This window comes from Aquarana catesbeiana, linkage group LG12 (assembly GCF_042186555.1).
Source record: "Aquarana catesbeiana isolate 2022-GZ linkage group LG12, ASM4218655v1, whole genome shotgun sequence".
Taxonomy (NCBI): Eukaryota; Metazoa; Chordata; class Amphibia; order Anura; family Ranidae; genus Aquarana; species Aquarana catesbeiana.
The window spans coordinates 145,884,157-145,905,799 of record NC_133335.1 but is presented as its reverse complement, the minus strand read 5'-3'; the positions used below and the strand labels follow the sequence as shown (position 1 = coordinate 145,905,799).

The 21,643-nt window shown below is 45.4% G+C and overlaps 1 protein-coding gene across 1 annotated transcript in view; it reads left to right on the top strand.

Moving 5' to 3' along the window:
• The first annotated feature begins 4,887 nt into the window (after positions 1 to 4,887).
• Positions 4,888 to 21,643, top strand: part of PSME3 (proteasome activator subunit 3) — a 98,899-nt gene continuing 82,143 nt past the window's right edge. The window contains exons 1-2 of the mRNA XM_073608382.1: positions 4,888 to 5,018; positions 19,703 to 19,735. Coding sequence (XP_073464483.1) covers positions 4,977 to 5,018; positions 19,703 to 19,735 — 75 coding nt within the window. The 5' untranslated portion in view covers positions 4,888 to 4,976. The remainder of the gene's footprint in view (positions 5,019 to 19,702; positions 19,736 to 21,643) is intronic.

Below are 21,643 nucleotides of genomic sequence, written 5' to 3'. Positions count from 1 at the left end.
TATTCAAATTGCACTTAATAGCTGAAAATAGTCATGACATTTAAAGGCGCTATAAAATTCAGCCTAGTGCTGGGAAAAAGGTGTCCTCCTTGTATCAGAAATGCCAGTTTGCAACCCTCATGTGTCCCACAGCTCCTGTGTCCCTGTGTTGCAGGCTGTTTATTTTCTCCTCGTCAGCCGAGGAGAGACTGTCATACCTATAGTTTTATCTGTTTTGCCTTCCGTGCGTTCTCGTGGACGTTCATGGCACCGTGCTTAGGCCCCGCCCCCTCCGAGAAAAATTCCGCCCCCTTTTTACATTTAAAATGTTCCTATGCTTGTGCTTTCTTAAGGCTCTGTGTCCCATGATGTACGATAAAGAAAGTGGTGCACTGCTTCTGGTGGCAGGCTGCAGATGGCAAATGACAAGCTGCATCTAGTGGCAGGGGACGGTGGCATGCTGCATCTAGTGGCAGGCTACGGGTGTCCAGTAGCACACTGCATCTGGTGGCAGGCTATGGGTGGCAAGTGGCACACTGCATCTGGTGGCAGGCTATGGGTGGCGAGTGGCACACTGCATCTGGTGGCAGGCTACAGGTTGAAAGTGACACACTCTATCTGGTGGCAGGCTATGGGTGGAAAGTGGCACACTGCATCTGGTGGCAGGCTGTGGGTAAGAAGTGACACTGCGTCTGGTGGCAGGCTGTGGGTGGCATGTGGCACACTCGATCTGGTGGCAGGCTATGGGTGGCAAGTAGCACACTGCATCTGGTGGCAGGCTATGGGTGGAAAGTTGCCCACTGCATCTGGTGGCAGGCTACAGGTGGAAAGTGGCACACTGCATTTGGTGGCAGGCTGCAGATGGAAAATGACAAGCTGCATCTAGTGGCAGGCGACGGTGGTACGCTGCATCTGGTGGAAGGCTACGGATGGCTAGTAGCACACTGCATCTGGTGGCAGGCTACGGGTGGCCAGTGGCTCACTGCATCTGGTGGCAGGCTATGGGTGGCAAGTGGCACACTGCATCTGGTGGCAGGCTATGGGTGGAATGTGGCACACTGCATCTGGTGGCAGGCTATGGGTGGAAAATGGCACACTGCATCTGGTGGCAGGCTATGGGTGGAAAGTGGCACACTGCATCTGGTGGCAGGCTGCGGGTAGGAAGTGACACTGCATCTGGTGGCAAGCTGTGGGTGGCAAGTGGTACACTCGATCTGGTGGAAGGCTATGGGTGGCAAGTAGCACACTGCATCTAGTGGCACGCTATGGGTGGAAAGTTGCCCACTGCATCTGGTGGCAGGCTACGGGTGGAAAGTGGCACACTGCATTTGGTGGCAGGCTGCAGATGGCAAATGACAAGCTGCATCTAGTGGCAGGCGACGGTGGTACGCTGCATCTGATGGAAGGCTATGGATGGCTAGTAGCACACTGCATCTGGTGGCAGGCTATGGGTGGCCAGTGGCTCACTGCATCTGGTGGCAGGCTATGGGTGGCAAGTGGCACACTGCATCTTGTGGCAGGCTACGGGTGGAATGTGACACACTGCATCTGGTGGCAGGCTATGGGTGGAAAGTGGCACACTGCATCTGGTGGCAAGCTATGGGTTGAAAGTGGCACACGGCATTTGGTGGCAGGCTGCGGGTAGGAAGTGACACTGCGTCTGGTGGCAGGCTGTGGGTGGCAAGTGGCACACTCGATCTGGTGGCAGGCTATGGGTGGCAAATAGCACACTGCATCTAGTGGCAGGCTACGGGTGGAAAGTGGCCCACTGCATCTTGTGGCAGGCTATGGGTGGAAAGTGGCACACTGCATCTGGTGGCAGGCTATGGGTGGAAAGTGGCACACTGCATCTGGTGGCAGGCTGTGGGTAGGAAGTGACACTGCGTCTGGTGACAGGCTGTGGGTGACAAGTGGCACACTCAATCTTTGGCAGGCTATGGGTGGCAAATGGCACCCTGCATCTAGTGGCAGGCTACGGGTGGAAAGTGGCCCACTGCATCTGGTGGCAGGCTGCAGATGGCAAATGACAAGCTGCATCTAGTGGCAGGCGACGGTGGTACGCTGCATCTGGTGGAAGGCTATGGATGGCCAGTAGCACACTGCATCTGGTGGCAGGCTACGGGTGGCAAGTGGCTCACTGCATCTGGTGGCGGGCTATGGGTGGCAAGTGGCACACTGCATCTTGTGGCAGGCTATGAGTGGAAAGTGTCACACTGCATCTGGTGGCAGGCTATGGGTGGAAAGTGGCACACTGCATCTGGTGGCAGGCTATGGGTGGAAAGTGGCACACTGCATCTGGTGGCAGGCTGCGGGTAGGAAGCGACACTGCATCTGGTGGCAGGCTGTGGGTGGCAAGTGGCACACTCAGTCTGGTGGCAGGCTATGGGTGGCAAGTGGCACACTGCATCTAGTGACAGGCTATGGGTGGAAAGTGGCCCACTGCATCTGGTGGCAGGCTACGGGTGGAAAGTGACACACTGCATCTGGTGGCAGGCTGTGGATGGCAAATGGCAAGCTGCATCCAGTGGCAGGCGACGGTGGTACGCAGCATCTGGTGGAAGGCTATGGGTGGCTAGTAGCACACTGCATCTGGTGGCAGGCTACGGGTGGCAAGTGGCTCACAGGATCTGGTGGCAGGCTGCGGGTAGGAAGTGCCACTGTGTCTGGTGGCAGGCTGTGGGTGGCAAGTGGCACACTTGATCTTGTGGCAGGCTATGGGTGGCAAATGGCACACTGCATCTAGTGGCAGGCTATGGGTGGAAAGTGGCCCACTGCATCTGGTGGCAGGCTGCAGATGGCAAATGACAAGCTGCATCTAGTGACAGGCGACGGTGGTACGCTACATCTGGTGGAAGGCTACGGATGGCCAGTAGCACACTGCATCTGGTGGCAGGCTACGGGTGGCCAGTGGCTCACTGCATCTGGTGGCAGGCAATGGGTGGCAAGCGGCACACTGCATCTGGTGACAGGCTATGAGTGGAAAGTGTCACACTGTATCTGGTGGCAGGCTATGGGTGGAAAGTGGCACACTGCATCTGGTGGCAGGCTATGGGTGGAAAGTGGCAGGCTGCAGGTAGGAAGCGACACTGCATCTGGTGGCAGGCTGTGGGTGGCAAGTGGCACACTCGATCTGGTGGCAGGCTATGGGTGGCAAGTGGCACACTGCATCTAGTGGCAGGCTACAGGTGGAAAGTGGCCCACTGCATCTGGTGGCAGGCTACGGGTGGAAAGTGACACACTGCATCTGGTGGCAGGCTGTGGATGGCAAATGGCAAGCTGCATCTAGTGGCAGGCGACGGTGGCACGCTGCATCTGGTGGCAGGCTACAGGTGGCAAATGGCTCACTGCATCTGGTAGCAGGCTATGGGTGGCAAGTGGCTCACTGCATCTGGTAGCAGGCTATGGGTGGCAAGTGGCACACTGTATCTGGTGGCAGGCTATGGGTGGAAAGTGGCACACAACATCTGGTGGCAGGCTGCGGGTAGGAAGTGACATCGCGTCTGGCAGGCTGTGGGTGGCAAGTGGCACACTCCACCTGGTGGCAGGCTATGGGTGGAAAGTGGCACATTGCATCTAGTGGCAGGCTGCGGGTAGAAAGTGACACTGTGTCTGGTGGTAGGCTGCGGGTAGGAAGTGACACTGTCTGGTGGTAGGCTGCGGGTAGGAAGTGACACTGCTTCTGGTGGTAGGCTGCGGGTAGGAAGTGACACTGCGTCTGACAGGCTGCGGTTGGCAAGTGGCACACTCCATCTGGTGGCAGGCTATGGGTGGAAAGTGGCACATTGCATCTGGTGGTAGGCTGCGGGTAGGAAGTGACACTGTCTGGTGGTAGGCTGCGGGTAGGAAGTGACACTGTGTCTGGTGGTAGGCTGCGGGTAGGAAGTGACACTGCGTCTGGTGGTAGGCTGCGGGTAGGAAGTGACACTGTGTCTGGTGGTAGGCTGCGGGTAGGAAGTGACACTGTGTCTGGTGGTAGGCTGCGGGTAGGAAGTGACACTGTGTCTGGTGGTAGGCTGCGGGTAGGAAGTGACACTGTGTCTGGTGGTAGGCTGCGGGTAGGAAGTGACACTGCATCTGGTGGTAGGCTGCGGGTAGGAAGTGACACCGCGTCTGGTGGTAGGCTGCAGGTAGGAAGTGACACTGCATCTGGTGGTAGGCTGCGGGTAGGAAGTGACACTGCGTCTGGTGGTAGGCTGCGGGTAGGAAGTGACACTGTCTGGTGGTAGGCTGCTGGTAGGAAGTGACACTGCGTCTGGTGGTAGGCTGCGGGTAGGAAGTGACACTGCGTCTGGTGGCAGTCTGCAGGTGGCAAGTGGCACACTGCATCTGGTGGCAGACAATGGTGGCACGCTGCATCTGGTGGCAAGTGACAAGCTCAGAGTTCCCACTGATTCTCAAATATGGTGAATTGATTTTTTTCATTATATATTATAATGTAATAATAGAAATATTATTTAATCTTCCTAACACCATATCAAGAATGGTGTCAGGACGATCTAAGTGTTAACACCAGCCATTTGCCCGATAAATCACCGCCAAATTCCCAGTCAACCCTGAGACTACATCCCACCACTTCATCTTTTCTTGGGAAGGGGAGGTGTCCCTGAATGGCAGTGTGGAAACATGGTCACCCTTCTCGTGGCACTGCAGTATTTATAAACATATTATACATTAAGGACAATTCTTCTATATCAGGGATATTTCTTCTATAGCAGCGACAATCACAGGTTATGAAGAGCAGCTGCTACCAAACGTGTGGCTGCTGACAGGGGAACACATGGGATCATCAGGGACAAAGAGGAAGTAAACAAGCAGCCAATGGCTCTCATCCGTGCCTCTTATTGGCCGTACAGAATGCGGTTCCGCGATGTCATTGGCCTTTGGTGAGCCCGCCTTCTTTCAATCAACTCAGTAGACAGCGCGCTAGAAGAGACGTCACTTCCGGAGCTGAGCCGCACGAGCTGGTGTGAGAGAAGGTGGTTTGTGAGCTGTACATCATGTCCTCCTTGCTGAAAGTGGATCAGGAGCTGAAGAAGAAGGTGAGCGGCGGGGTGACGGCTCTCCGGGACCGCTACCACCGGACTTGTGTCAGCAGTTTTGTGTTAGGGGCCCTTTGTGGGTGGCTGGGGCCCTGTTATCCGGGGAGGGGGATCTCGTCTCATGATGACACAGCCTAATAATACAGACTGGCCTTTGCCGAGGTGTAAATTGAGCTCAGTGCTTCCACTTCTTTCCCTGTGGTGGGCTCCGTGCTGAGCGGATTGTATCCTCAAGTTGGAGCTGATGGGGGAGACTAGTCTGGGTCACTATGGAAGCCTTGTGTGCTGGCTGGAAAATCATTTTGCTTTATTCAAGACAAAAGTAAAGTGACAATCTCAGCTAACAAGTTTGTATGTGTACATTTTTACATGTCACCTTATAAGTATCCAGGAAAATCTCCTCCAATAAAAAAGCTGTACTTTGAGCTTCTGCGACTTGGGTATTATGTCATCAGTCTGCCTGAGGCGGCAGTGGGCATGTCCCCCTCCCACATTGATGTCCGCCTGAGGCGGCAGCGGGCATGTCCTCCTCCCACATTGATGTCCGCCTGAGGCGGCAGCGGGCATGTCCTCCTCCCACATTGATGTCCGCCTGAGGCGGCAGCGGGCATGTCCTCCTCCCACATTGATGTCCGCCTGAGGCGGCAGCGGGCATGTCCCCCTCCCACATTGATGTCCGCCTGAGGCGGCAGCGGGCATGTCCCCCTCCCACATTGATGTCCGCCTGAGGCGGCAGCGGGCATGTCCTCCTCCCACATTGATGTCCGCCTGAGGCGGCAGCGGGCATGTCCTCCTCCCACATTGATGTCCGCCTGAGGCGGCAGCGGGCATGTCCTCCTCCCACATTGATGTCTGCCTGAGGCGGCAGCGGGCATGTCCCCCTCCCACATTGATGTCTGCCTGAGGCGGCAGCGGGCATGTCCCCCTCCCACATTGATGTCTGCCTGAGGCGGCAGCGGGCATGTCCTCCTCCCACATTGATGTCCGCCTGAGGCGGCAGCGGGCATGTGTTCCTCCCACATTGATGTCATCAGTCTAGCTGAGTTAGGAGGGGGGCATGTCCTCTTCCTCAATGGCGTCATTGGCCTGGCTGAGTTTGGAGGGAGGCATGTCCTCTTTCTCCAAAATGTCAGTCTGGCAGAGGCAGGAGTGCGCATGTCCTCTCCCTCAATGAGTATACTACATCATTGCAGCAAGTCACGAGGGGGGTGGATGACACCTGTGAACACAGCCAAGTACTGCTCAGATCCCTGGACTTGTCTTTGTCAACCCCGATCTGGCATCTCAGTCCAAGAAGTAGATTTGAACTCTGATGCCTAAACAAAGATGTTGCTGGCCATCTGGAGAGACCCAAATAAAGGCACCATCAGCGGGTAGAGTACTGACATTTTTGAAAGTGTTATATTGGCACATTACTTAAAGTGGTACTTCACTGAAATAGTAAAGTATCACTGGTCTACTTCCTCCCCTAAGCTTCTAACTGATTTTTTTTTTTTTTTTTGCGGGGGGGATATTGATTTTTATCTGTACCCACTCCCACAGTGCTCACATAGGCAAGGATGAGGCTGCGTGCCCCGCCCCCTTCTGTGTCCTAGAGAGAGATATATATATATATATATATATATATATATATATATATATATATATATATATATATATATATATATATATATATATATATATATATATATATATATATATATATATCTATATTTCTCTATTACTTTTTTTCCCTTCAACCTGCTAGTTGGGGGGGGGGGGGGGGGAATAACAATTAAAGTATGAGCTGCCTAATACCAGAGAAATAGGGTAAGGTGGGGGAAGATGTGGAGGAGAATGATGTGAATTTTCATTTTAACATGTACTTGGCCTGAAAAATATGTGAAACTATGTGTGTAAAAAGGAAAACATTGGAGGATTCTGATGTGTATGGGTGACAAGAATGTTTCTCTCATCTGACACTTAAAGGGAACCTGCCTGTTTGGAACAAGGTGCCATTGCTGGCTTTGAATGTGAAGGCTCTGGGGTGTTACCCTTTAACTCTGTTAAATATATTAATAAGGTATATCAGATGATTGGCACCACAGTCCAAGATAGAACAAAGAACTGGATAGTGGGACTTTAAAGGTGCCAAGTCCTCCTTGTGGAATAATACTGACAAATTGATGTAAAATGTATTGAAATTTATTATAAAAGTCTATAACAAAATAGACGTAGTAGCAAAAAAATCTCCAAACAGCAATAGTATATGTTATCAGTACATCCCCCTAAATGAAGATGGGCTAATATCTATAGTTTTGCAGAGATGCAGCCATGGACATCCATGACATGCATCAATGCTAATACAAGAGAGAGCGCCACATGACGCGTTTCGCTTGACCGCTTCTTCAGGGGTTCTCTTAGAGGAAAGGTGAATGCACTGTAGTTGCTGTAAAAAAATAAAAATATATGCCAATAATATTGATAAAAATTTAAAAAAGAAAACTCACTTCAAAATGTATATTTTTAGATTGTTTCAAAGCAGTAAAACACATTAAAGCAAGAAAAATACTAAGAAGCCCCAAAACTGAGGCACTGAAATTCTCCATCAGTACGTTGTAAGATGTGCTACTATGTCTATTTTGTTAGACTTTTATAAAAAATTTCAATACATTTTAAATCACTCTGTCATACTTGATTTGATTGTAGCCGTATTAGTGAATCATTCTGAATCATGTACTAAATCACTCTGTCAGTATTCCACAAGGAGGACTTGACACCTTTTTAAAGTCCCGCTATCCAATTGTTCTTTAACTCTGTTAGACAATCTATGCCTAAACCATTTTGACCCCCAGAGTTCAGTTTGTTTGATTAGTGTGATCACTTTGTACCATACACTGGCCCGCTTTGAAGGGGTGGGCTTGAGCTCTGTTCAGTTGGACTTGGGCACATACCGGTAATTGATCTCTGTGAGGCAGAGGTGACAATGTAAGCATGTTGGAGCCCAACAGTGTGAGCACAGGCCAGAGGGGAAATGAGGGCTGTGCTCAGGCACAGTACAAGGCTTTGTGTAAGTACACAGATTTCTGCTCACTTCCTGTTCTGCTTAGTGAGGCACTCACCAGGAATAATCATGTAGCTGAAAAGTGCACTGATACCATTTATGCATGGTCCTGTCTAGAGTCGAGACCCTTATTTTATATGCTGAACAGGTAGCTTTTAAAGGGTCAGTTCATCCAAACTTTATTTTGGATAAGTGCTTGTGTGGTAATGACACACCACTTTTATATATGTTCTAAAAAGTCTGGTGGCATCCCTGAAACTGTGTGTGTTTCTTTCTAGTTCCACCCACCAGCAAGACTATTAAAAGGACAGGGATAACTTTTTTTTTTTTTTTTTTTTTTTTTTTGTATTGGTAATTGTTACTTTACAGAAATTGCATTAAAGGATACTTGAGATGAATATGAGGATTGGCTTTTAAGTTCTTTAGCTCACTACAACAGAGTCCTGAAGCAATAGTTTGCCCAAATTTCCACATAATACTTTTGAAGGTCATCACACTTTTTTCCAAGCAGTGGTGCAATGCGTTATTTTTTTTTTTTTTTGTTTGTTTTTTTTTGTGTGTTGTGTTTGGGGGTTCCCCCCCCCCCCCTCCCCCCCCCCCCCCTAAACAAAATAATTTTTCAAGTTTATAAAAAGAGGCTGCCAGAGATTCTAAAAAATGTCATCGTCTGTCCCAAAATGCAGAGCAGACTTTTTTTTTTTTTATTATTATTTCCAATATTTTTTATTGTGTTTTCATAAAGAAGGGTTCAGACAGAAACTGCGGTGGTATACTCTGCATACAGTAGAACGTATAATAAAGGATTATTAACAGTACTAGTCTTATGGTAGTGATAGTATAGGGTACCAGATTCTCCGCATTTCCTCCAGCATAGGGCCGTTTGGGTTGGGTAGAACTTGGAAAGTTTGAACGGGGCGAGGTACCAACAGTGTACTACCTTTTTGGAAATGTTCCCAGTGGTTTACACATCTTGATGAAGTGGAGAAAGTTTTCTTCCAACTGGGATCTGGGAAAGTCCCCCCCCCCCCCCCCTCCCCCTAATATTTCTTCCCATTTGATAATAGTAGTGGTCTTGGGCATGGTAGATATTATAAAATAAGGAGATTCTCTTTAGGCTTAAGAATTTTTGAGTCTGGTCCCTTAGGTGAAGACATAAATGGGATCTCTGAAAAATAGTAGGTGACGCTACGCTATCTATCTAAGTGAAAAAGTGGCCCTAGTATTAAGGTCCAGTAAATGGATGCCACAGTTATAAAAAAAAAAAAAAAAATACCGTATTTATCGGCGTATAACACGCACTTTTTTCCCCTTAAAATCAGGGGAAAATCGCGGGTGCGTGTTATACGCCGATCCCCTGCGATCCAGAACGAAAAAATCGCTGACCGCGATTTGAAAATGGCGCCGCCGGCGCCGAAATACACAGTGCCGGTCCTCGGCTCTTCTCGGCGGCTTTCGGTTTCACTCGAGCTCCGCTCACCGTCCGAGTGGAACCGAAAGTAAACGAGAGCCGCCGAGAAGAGCCGAGGACCGGCTCTGTGTATTTCGGCGCCGGCGGCGCCATTTTCAAATCGCGGTTGGCGATTTTGAAGCTCAGAGGCTTCAGCAAGGCTGGACTGGGGCAAGGCTGGACAGGGGCAAGGCTGGACTGGACACTGGGCAAGGCTGCACTGGGCAAGGCTGCACTGGGCAAGGCTGCACTGGCAAGGCTGCACTGTCAAGGCTGCAATGATGGGCATTTAAATGTAAGTTTTTTTCCCTTCAACTTCCCTCCTAAATTGAGGTGCGTGTTATACGCCGATAAATACGGTATATAAAAAAGTTGTAGTATATAGAACTGTGTATGTGTGTAAGAAGAATTGCTGCCTCTACATAATACTACCACCTAGGTGGAGTATATGAATGAAGGATGAAGTGTAGAAATGGCACTATTCTACTCTTAATATAGTATGATGAAAAAGAAGTGCCTAACAATTTAACTGTACCTTTGGCTTAACACTAGTCCCTGTACAGAAATATTAAGAAGTCAAAATAAGAATAAACAGCATTTTTTCCAATGGAAAGAAAACGTGAAACTGTGAAAGCCGGTGTTCTACCCTCTGCCTTATTGGGTCAGGCAACTAGGCTAAAAAAGGTTTATGTAGTGGTGTTACTGTCCCTGGAGAATATGGTAAACTTCAGATTTCAAACCAACTTTGAAATCCAGAGGATTTGGTGTAAAATGTTACACCCCCTGCCTGTCACAAAGCAAGTGAAATATGTGCAAGTGGTATAATTTAATATTCCTAGTAATAAACTGATAAAAACGTATGCAAAAAAACACAAAATGGATAGGTGTGTTACACCCTCTGGTGGGTGTCAGAATGATGAATTGATCAACAATCATGCAACAAAAATATAATGAAACAAAACTAAAATGGACTGGGAGTGTTACACCCTCTGGGAATAGAGGGTGTTTAAAGAAAACTATTTGCAAGCAAAATACGTGTTTGATCCTCTGTATCAGAATTCAAACCATAAACATATAACCACAAATATAAATAGTGAATATTCCATGGTAAACAATTGAATATAAAAAATTTTGAAAAAATAGTCCAACTGTTTTAAAAGATATACAGTTTCATTGATTAAAGTGACTTTGTGCTTCAAACTGTGTTCAGTGACTGTTCAGGTTTAGTGCTGATTATTTTCTCTCAGGTGACAATAGTGCCAAGTGACTTCCGTGCTGGTAATGTATTGCACTCACCAGATAGCATTACCCTCCCAAGGGTATTAGACATTCACAGTTTTAGCCACTGTGTAGCTCTCTGGGGCGTGCTGGATGGTCTGCATGTCCAAAGCTGGCTTTCTCCCAAGTTGTCACATGCAGGAGAGAGGAATGCCCATAGCGTGATATTGTTTTATGAAAGCCTTTATAATAAAAATATGTAGATATATACTGACATTGAGTCAGAATTTTACATGCAGCAGTGAGATAGAATAAAAATGGAGCCAGCGCTGTATACAAACAATCACCACTCTGACCAGAAGTGATGCAAAGACGTAGGGTACCCTATGTCTTTGCATCACTTCCAGTCAGAGCGGGTTCATATTTACAAGTACAAACCTAGTGTACCTCCCACATTCACTTCCATGCCAAGGATTCAGGGGAAATGTAGGCTGATTACAATTTAGAGAGAGAAGAGGATATGATGCAATCCCTGTTCTAACACCTCCTTGCCAGAATACAGGCTGCATTTTTTTTTTTCTTTTTAATCGCAGAGCTTACTTCCTGAAATTTCAATCAGTCATATCCCTTAAACGGTAAGAAATTTCACAAATGTAATAGCTGTTTAGGGTTTTGTGTGTGAGTTGGGGAGGGGGGGGGGTAATAATGGGTGGATTTTTTGATAACCCCGGAGTTCTGCTTTAAAGAGAAATTACAGGTGAACCAAGCAGCTTAATTTTGAGAATTTATTACACGTTTATTTTGTGTAATTCCCAAAATTAGGCTGCTTAGTCCGCCTGTAACTTTTCTTTAAAGGGGCCCTCTCATCCCCTTCATTTCTATTTTTGATCCTGTCTATTCAGTTACGGACTTATTTTCCCTTTGTGCACTATCCTGAGGTATTCCCAGTGGACCCTGTCGAACGCCTTCTCCGCATCCAAAGAGAGGAGCAGAGAAGGCGTCCGAGAGGTCCCTGCCTGAGAGACCAAATTGAGACGCCCTGTTCCGTCTGGGGCTTGGCAACCTGGGTCAAATCCCACTTGGTCGGGGTGGATAAGATATGGCAGAATTTTTTTGTAGTCTAAGTGCTAAAAGTTTAGCAAATATCTTGACATCTGTGTTCAGTAGAGATATGGGCCTGTAGTTTGCAGGGCAGGTGGGGTTTTGGTATAGTTAAAATCACAGCTCTTAATCACTTACAGACCAGAATATTTGCCCACTTGATGACCAGGCCATTTTTTGCGATACGGCACTGCGTCACAAAAAATTAACGGACAATTGCGTGGTCGTGCGACGTTGTACCCAAACAAAATTGACAGGGTTTTTTCTCCCTCTCCCCCAAATGGCTTTCTCTTGGTGGTATTTGATCACCTCTGCGGTTTTAAATTTTTGCTCTATAAACAATTTTGAAACCATTTTGAAGAAAAAAATATATCTTTTTTGCTATGTTGCCAAAAAATGTTTTTAAAGAAAACAAAAATTCTTCATCAGTTTAGGCCAACATGTATTCTTCTACATATTTTTGGTAAGAAAAAACAACACAATAAGCGTATATTGATTGGTTTGCGCAAAAGTTAGTGTATACAAACTATGGGAAAGATTTTATGGAATTTTTTTTTTTTATTAGTAATGGTGGTGATCTGTGATTATATATACGGAAGGGGTTAAATGTGTTCCCTCGTGAGTTTCTTACTGGGGGGGGGTTACTGACTGGGGGAGGAGTCATATCGATGTTCTTAATTACTACAAACAGCAGATGTCTCTTCTCCCCTGTCAGAACAGGGATTTGTGTTTACACACACAAATCCCTGTTCTGGCTCTTGTGCCCACAATCGTGGGTGGCCGGCGGCCTGCTCTGGCTCTTAAAGGGGCCGACGTATCGGTAAGTCGTTTTGCGGTAACGAACCACTTTGCCGATGTAAATGTGTGACCAACTGCAGATATGGGGCAGTTTCAGTGGAGAGATATTTGTAGTAGACAAAGGGGGGGGGTTGGGAACTTTGAATGAGGCAAGTATCAAAGAAAGGAGTAAAAATATAAATACATTTATTGCATAAATTCATGTCGTCGTACAGTATATACGGTACATGGAACCCATAAGGAGGCTGACTCCATTGTAGGCAGCAAAGTACATCACCCAGGCCAAAGACATTTTCCCTTTTTTTTTTTACCCCCCCCCCTTTTTTTTTTTTCTTTTTTTTTTCCTCTTCTTTTTACCCCCCCCCCCTTTTTTTTTTTTTTTTTTTTTTTTTTTTTAATATATGTGCATGTGCATCTCCCCCTCACACATTTATATATGTACATATCTCCCCTCCCCCCCTCCCCCCACTTACCCTGAAATACTAAAATCCATCAGTGTTTATTTCCATATTCTCTGTAATCATAGTCCCAGGATCAATTTATAATTTATTAATTAAATTTACATTGTTTTATTCCATATTGCACGCCAGACGGTGCAGACTACAACTATTAATCCCCTATCCTTGACAGTCATCTCCCACTCTCTATACATAACATCTTATGGCAGTCTATTGTATTTACTGTATATTTATTTATATTTATTTGATCTATTTTATTGCACTGTACCTTATGATTTATTTCCTCATGATGTTTTAAATGCTTGTTCCTGAATTTATCTTACCTTATCTGGTTTTATTCACAATGTTTTGTCTTAATTGGAGCCCTGTTGTAAAATTATATACATATATTCTCCCTTGTATTTATTTTTTCTGCACTATGTCATTGTAAGGTCCTTTTTGTTTTTATCCCCCCTGCCATCTAATGCCGCCCATTACCTATTTTTTATGCAAATCACGGACTTTCCGGCCCCGCCCCCCCTCTTTTCAGCTTATATAAGCCCACTGTGTCCTCCTCTCCCTATGCTTGACAAAGGAATGCGGCCATTCGTCCACCAATGGCAAGCCTATTCTGAAACGCGTCGCATGCGTGTGACGTCATCACCGGGCGCCACGCTGTACTTGCTCTCCAAGCCTCGTTTGAGATCTTCGGCTCGGCCGGCCTTTTTCCCTTCCTAGAGGCTTCACACCATTCTATCAGTGAGCAGCAGCACGGCTGAACGGATGCTCTGGCGTCCTACACATCTCTCCCTTCCTTCCCTGGAACCCCTATCTGTGCATCTGGGACATAACCTGGCTCCCAACCCAGCAGGATTTGTGTTGGACTGTTCGCTGCAAGAGACTGAACCTGGCTGCAAGAACCGATCCTCTTTGGACCTGGCATGCCCTGCAGGAACCGCTGTGACCTGTAGTTCCACCGCATCTCTCCAGCCCAGCCAACCGACCCTAATGCAACTTCTCCAACTTCCATGTGAGTGGATATTGTTGTTTTAATAAAATGTATTTATGATTTATACTCAGAGGCTCCCCTCTCCTTGTTGTTGTTTTAGCTTGCTGGACCCTGCTTTTGGTTCCTTTGGTGGCCGCCCTGACTGATCTCTTGTATATACTCCCAGTATATATGCATGAACTTACACATGCATTTTTACAGTTTTCAGTTTCTGGACTAATCGGTTTTACTTTCAAGGTAACTGCTTTGCGCCTTTTTACTTGTATCAGGCCAAAGACATAGACCATGTTGCATCTTGTCATATAAAAAAGTACATAAATCATAATAAATGAACCATATAATGGAATTGAAACTTCTGACATGATGTGGTTGAAATCATGGAGAAATGTGTAAACTGCATCCTTTAAAAGCTCAACACGTTTTGTGGAATTATATCCAACTCATCAGGAGTGGATGCTGAGTGTATCTACCTTTTTTTTTTTTTTTTTTTTTTTTTTTTTAAGTATATTAATAACAAAATAGTAGAAAAGAAAAATGACAGGAAGAACTGTTGTTCAACCTGGGGTAACTTGCATCTAGTGACAAGTTCAACCTATAAGATCCTAGCACATGAGAGTCGCTATGTGTGTCTATCCCGGGAGCTGAGGTATGGAGGATTGCAACAATACCAGCTGCACACAGGACTGACCCTAAAGGAACAGAAGTCATCATATTGATGATGGGTACTGTGCCTGGTAATGGCTACAGGAAAAATATATAAGGTTAGTATAAGTGTATATATGTATATACACAGGTAAATCAGAGTGCACTGCCAAAGAAGAGTGTAAAGAGACCAACCTCCACAAAGGCTCCTACAGGATCCGAAAAGTAGGAGTGCATAATGTATATCACAGCTGTGAACTAGGGCTGAAGCAAGTGCAAGAAAAGTGTATCTAAGCCCAACATAAGAAAGGTTACTACGAGAATGTGGTGAATAAAGATTTATATACAGTGGGGCAAAAAGTATTTAGTCAGCCACCAATTGTGCAAGTTCTCCCACTTAAAAAGATGGGAGAGGCCTGTAATTGTCCTCATAGGTATACCTCAACTATGAGAGACAAAATGTGGAAACAAATCCAGACAATCACACTGTCTGATTTTTGCAAATTATGGTGGAAAATAAGTATTTGGTCAATATCAAAAGTTCATCTCAATACTTTTTATGTATATATCCTTTGTTGGCAATGACAGAGGTCAAACGTTTTCTGTAAGTCTTCACAAGGTTGTGACACACTGTTGCTGGTATGTTGGCCCATTCCTCCATGCAGATCTCCTCTAGAGCAGTGATGTTTTGGGACTGTCGCTGGGCAACACGGACTTTCAACTCCCTCCAAAGGTTTTCTATGGGGTTGAGATCTGGAGACTGGCTAGGCCACTCCAGGATCTTGAAATGCTTCTTACGAAGCCACTCCTTCGTTGCCCGGGCAGTGTGTTTGGGATCATTGTCATGCTGAAAGACCCAGCCATGTTTCATCTTCAATGCCCTTGCTGATGGGAGAAGGTTTGCACTCAAAATCTCACGATACATGGCCCCATTCATTCTTTCATGTACATGGATCAGTCGTCCTGTTCTCTTTGCAGAGAAACAGCCCCAAAGCATGTTGCCACCCCCATGCTTCACAGTAGGTATGTGTTCTTTGGTTGCAACTCAGCATTCTCTCTCCTCCAAACACGACGAATTGTGTTTCTACCAAACAGCTCTACTTTGGTTTCATCTGACCATATGACATTCTCCCAATCCTCTTCTGGATCATCCAAATGCTCTCTAGCAAACCTCAGACGGGCCCAGACATGTAGTGGCTTAAGCAGGGGGCACGTCTGGCACTGCAGGATCTGAGTCCCTGGCGGTGTAGTGTGTTACTGATGGTAGCCTTTGTTACGTTGGTCCCAGCTCTCTGCAGGTCATTCACTAGGTCCCCCCGTGTGGTTCTGGGATTTTTGCTCACCGTTCTTGTGATCATTTTGACCCCACTGGGTGAGATCTTGCGTGGAGCCCCAGATGGAGGGAGATTATCAGTGGTCTTGTATGTCTTCCATTTTTCTAATTTTTGCTCCCACAGTTGATTTCTTCACACCAAGCTGCTTGCCTATTGCAGATTCAGTCTTCCCAGCCTGGTGTAGGTCTACAATTTTGTTTCTGGTGTCCTTTGACAGCTCTTTGGTCTTCACCATAGTGGAGTTTGGAGTGAGACTTTTTGAGGTTGTGGACAGGTGTATTTTTATACTGATAAGTTCAAACAGGTGCCATTAATACAGGTAATGAGTGGAGGACAGAGGAGCCTCTTAAAGAAAAAGATACAGGTCTACGAGAGCCCGAAATCTTGCTTGTTTGTAGGTGACCAAATACTTATTTTAATATACTTATTAATTTGCAAATAAATTGTTTGAAAAATCAGACAATGATTGTCTGTCTGGATTTGTTTCCACATTTTTCTCTCATAGTTAAGGTATACCTATGATGACCATTACAGGCCTCTCTCATCTTTTTAAGTGGGAGAACTTGCACAATTGGTGGCTGACTAAATACTTTTTTGCCCCACTGTACCTTGTGATTGATAAGTGCATGAGTGAAGTGCAATGGATCGAAGCAGTGCACTAAAAAAAAAACCTGCTCTGAATGGGGATGCCTGAATGCAGGAAATATATAGTGCAACCCTCCAACCAGCGTCACGCTGGCATGACAAGCAGTGGGCGAACGTCAACCTCCATGTAGTCAGCCAAGATGGAAAAAGACCGCTAATTGACCAGCAACGGTCACGAGTGATATCACATGCGCGGCCCCTGTGCGTGGCGCTGATGATGCGTAGGAGGAAACCCGCCCGTTCAATCCCCCACGCTGTGAGGTGATTGAGAAGGGATGGGTGGCAGCACCTAGTGTGCATCGCAGCTCCTGGCCATAGGCAGCAAGCCAACTCAAGAATGCCATGATCATATGGAACGGTTGAAAAAAGACACCAAATGATAAAATGACAAAAAAGAGCAACACAAACTAGTTGGTACAAGTATGCATCTCGTGTGTCTACACAATAAATTAATGTTTTGAAGTGCTAATGATCTCGGGGGTGGCTGGGACATCGAGCCATCACTATGGAGGTCATAAAGGGTCTGGTAATAGTCTGCAAAGGTGTTGGCCGTGTCCTTTGGATTAAAAGTATGGGTGTGTTTTTTTTTTTTTTTTTCCTGTTCATACTTTCCTAGGATGATGCAGCATCATACCGATGCTGCAGCTGTCCCCCGGCTTCTCTGCACTGAGAACCGAGCCACCGAACACTGCCGATGGCTCGGTTCTCACTCCTCCCCTGAGAGGAGAGCTGCTGACTGTCAGCATCTCTCCTCTCTGCTCCTCTACACTCATTGGAGCACTGAGCTGTGCAGGGGCGAGGAGCGGGTTGTATCAGCGGGTTGCCATCAGTCAAGGCAGCTGGCGGATCCAGACTTCGGAAGTCGGGATGATGCGCTGCCTCGACTGATTGCAGTAATGTTCGTGGAGAGCGGACTTCAGACAGAAAAGGGTCAGGAGTGCAAAACGAATTGTACTCCTTTTGACCTATAGGTGAAGCCCAGCCTAAAAAGCTCAGCCTGTCTCCTTTTTAAAGCAGTATTCCGGCCGTAAAAAAAAACACATTAAAAGTCAGCTACAAACACTGTAGCTGCTGACTTTAAATAAGTACTTGCCTGTCCTGGGTGCCCGCGATGTCGGCCGCCCGAGGCCGACCCGTCTCTCGGGTCCCGGCACCGCCATCCTAGGTAAGGGAAATGGGCAGTGGAGCCTTGCGCCTTCACTGCCAGTTTCCTACTGTGCACGCGAGCGGCGCTCTGTGAATGGCCCCGTGGTGTTCTGGGAACACACACAGTTCCCAGAAGACAACGGGGCTGCTCACTGAGGAGAAGAACATGCTGCAGAAAAGTAGGAGGCAGATTAGGAAGACTGCCTAGTAACAAGGGTTTAGGCAAGTTAAAAAAATTATTATTATTATTTAATAATAATAATAAATAATTAATAATAAATATTATTATTATTTATTTATTTTTTTTCAAGGTGGCCCTCCACTTTAAATAGGATATTCTTAGACCTAGGGGGCGAGTAAGAGTTTGTCTGGTTTAGCTAAGATCCTGCTTTATTGTGGAGGCCATATTAATTGGCTTTAAGGTGAGATTTTGAGATGATTTTTCATATTTGTAAAGACCCTAATTGTTGCCTATCTTGTTTGGGTTAGATTTATTCTCTTGTTCTTTTAGGAAGATAGCGTTCAGCACATCTTTGATCTGTCTCCTCCCCTGTTTCTTAACAATTTAAGCCATTTTGATTACTATCCCCCTCATATAGACCTTTTATAGGTATTCCACAAGGTAAACCTGATGGAGTGTCATTATACACAAAGTTGTGATGTTCGTGCACGATTTTTTTGGTACAATTTCTTGTCCTCCAAAAGTGAGGTGTTTAGTCTCCACCATGGTGGGGGAGGGGTTATGAAATTTGTCATTGGAGCATGATCTGACCAAGAAACTGTACCAATGTTCCCATTCAGAGCATTTTTGCAGACCATTTTACCGTGAAGAAAAACTCAATGTGGGAGTAGGAAGAGTGTGATGCAGACGACAAAAGTGAAATCCTTCTCTGATCCATGGAAGCAGTGCCAGACATCCTATAAGTCCATATTTATGTAGCAAGGGAACAATTGAGTGAATAAGTCTTCTCACAGGAGCGGTGGAGTGTAGGATTGCATTGAAGTCTCCACCAATAATAAGGGTGCCTTGCATTACTTCCAGAACCTTGGAAAACAGTGGAGTAAGGAATTTCCTCTGTTTAATGTTCGGGGCATAAAGGCTAACTAGTGTAAAAACTACTTGATTTAGTTCATGGATGATATATTGGCTTTGAGGATCCTGAATAGTGTAGATATGGCGAAATACTGCAGAGTCCCTCATAGCACTAAAGACTCCACAGGCCTTTTTTGGGGCCATTTGCCATGTACAGGTGAGGAAAATGTTGAAATTTTACTCAAGGGCATTTGTGGGCAGCAAAATGGGACTCCTGTAATATTGAGTTGGCCCACCCTTTGCAGCTATAACTGCTTCAACTCTTCTGGAAAGGCTGTTCACAAGGTTTAGGATTGTCTAGGGGAATGGAAGAACCATTCTTCCAGAAGCACATTTGTGACGTCAGGCACTGATATTTTACGAGAAGGCCTGGCTAGCAGTCACCGCTCTAATTCATCCCAAAGGTGTTCTATCTGGTTGGGGTCAGGAGTCTGTGCAGGCCAATCAAGTTCCTCCACCCCAAACTTCCTCATCCATGTCCTTTTGGGCCTTGTTTGTGCACTGATGCGCAGTCATGTTGGAACAAGAAGGGGCCATCCCCAAACTGTTCCCGCAAAGTTAGAAGCATGAAATTGTCCAAAATGTCTTGAAATGCTGACGTCTTAAGAGTTCCCTTCACTGGACCTAAGGGGCCAAGCCCAACCCCTGAAAAAAACAACCCCCTCCAGCAAATGAAAGCGAGGTCCATGGAGAAGGTGGGTTGTAGGTGGCTGCTTATTCTGTTATCAATGTCTAAGGTTTATGGTAATTTTTGTTCTTGGTTTTTTCTAGGTTGACTGCTTTCGAGAGAGAATCACAAATGAGGTAAGCCTGTTTTATTTTAGAAAAATTTATTGCTGAGACTATCAGTTTAATAACTTTTAATGCACCTTAATTATTAGTATAGATAGTACCTTGTTATTAGTGCTTTCATTTGATTTTGATAGAAAAACATATTGTTAACTTGTGTGTCAGTGAAAAGCACAAGGTGACAGGCCGCCTTTACTGCCATGGAACTGAAAAGTGTTTTACTCTTTTTATAGTGTGTAGCTATTTAGCATAGCAATGGTGAGGGACAAAAATGGTATGTATGATAGTTTAGAAATGTTCTTTAACAGCATTATCAATGCAATGTGTGTATTTGTATGGTGGAAGTAAATGAGGCTACCCTCTGTCATCCGTTGAGGAACATGGTGTTACCTGAAATATCTACGCCCTGTCTATAGAAAGGTGAATATTTTATAAAGGTTGTTCCTCTGCTATGGGGGAGGGGGGGATGCATGCATTTCATTTTCAGTCTTTGCTTAGTGTGTGTTGGAAGTGGATGCTTTTAGTGCTTGGTTTATTATTCCTTCCCAGGTTTCAGGTTGGAATACTTTCTGGCAATTTAATTCTTAATTAGCATGCGACTTCCCCTTTTCCAAATGTTCCCTTACCTGTGCACCCAGAGATATAACCAGAAGCTTAGGAGAGGCTACGCTAGTTGAGTTTTCCACTATCTTCAGTAGAGCTGCACGATTCTGGATAAAATGAGAATACCAATTTTTTTGCTTAGGATAAAGATCACGATTCTCGGCGTAACATCTTTCACATTATACAAAAAAATTGAGCTAACTTTACTGTTTAGTGTTTGTGTATGTGTTTGTTCTCTCCCCCCCCCCAAAAAAAATTGCGTTTGCAAGACCACTGCACAAATACAGTGTGACATAAAATATTGCAACAACTGCCATTTTATTCTCTAGGGTCTTTGCTAAAAATGTATGCATAATAATGTAGAAGTAAATTTCTAGCAAAAAAATACTGATTTTAACTTGTAAGCAACAGAAAAAGGCTTAGTCTTTAAAGCAGTACTTCAGTCCTTTTTTTTTTTTTTTTTTTTTTCCCCCAACTTTCCATCTATTAAGTCTTCTGCCCTTGTTTTTTAACTTTGGATAGTAAAACTTTTTTTTTTTTTTTTTTTTGACAGCTAAGAGCTCTGCACTTGTTTGAATTGTGTAAATGCTGGATTAAGATCGCGTGGGGGGTTGAATCGAGATCGCAAATTAAAAAAAAAAAAAAAAATTAACGATTTAATTGTCCAGCTTCTAGTCTTCAGACACTGTTTTAGTATTTGTACTTCACACGGTAGATAATGGTAACATCTTTCTTTCATGTACAGTCATGTCTTACAGCTTTGATGGTTGTGTGTGGGTTTTTTTTTTTTTTTCTCTGAGGCTGCCCATTTCTTTGGTGCTGCCTTAATACTTGCCAGGTAAGGACATATCGCCAGAATAGGTTTGCTAAAGCCATGTAGTTTGACTCTTGCTTTTGGGCTTGGTTGCTTCTGAGCCCTCACACTTTACGTGTAAGGGTTCAAGAGGGTTTTGCCTCAATCGGTGAGAATTAGACAGTTTAATCAGGTGTTGGTTTTTCAGCTATCACCTACTGGAAAAAGGGGTGTGTTCCTTGTATTTTTATATTTGTTGTTGTGTTCTTTTTTTTTTTTTTTTAAAGACTTGCAAATTGCAAACATGGTGAAGTCGAAATGGTTATGAAAAAATCTAATTGGTGCAGTAATTCTAAGGGAAAGTAAAGTCCATCAAAAACGACCTCTACCATAATCAAAAGTCCAAATGTAATGATGGTGAAAAGTTCTCAGTGCTAAAAAAAAAAAACAAAAAAAAAAAACTCTGTTCAGTGCTCCTTTAGAAAGGAGGGGTCTCTTGCCAAAGGTAAATTTATCTTGATCTAGAA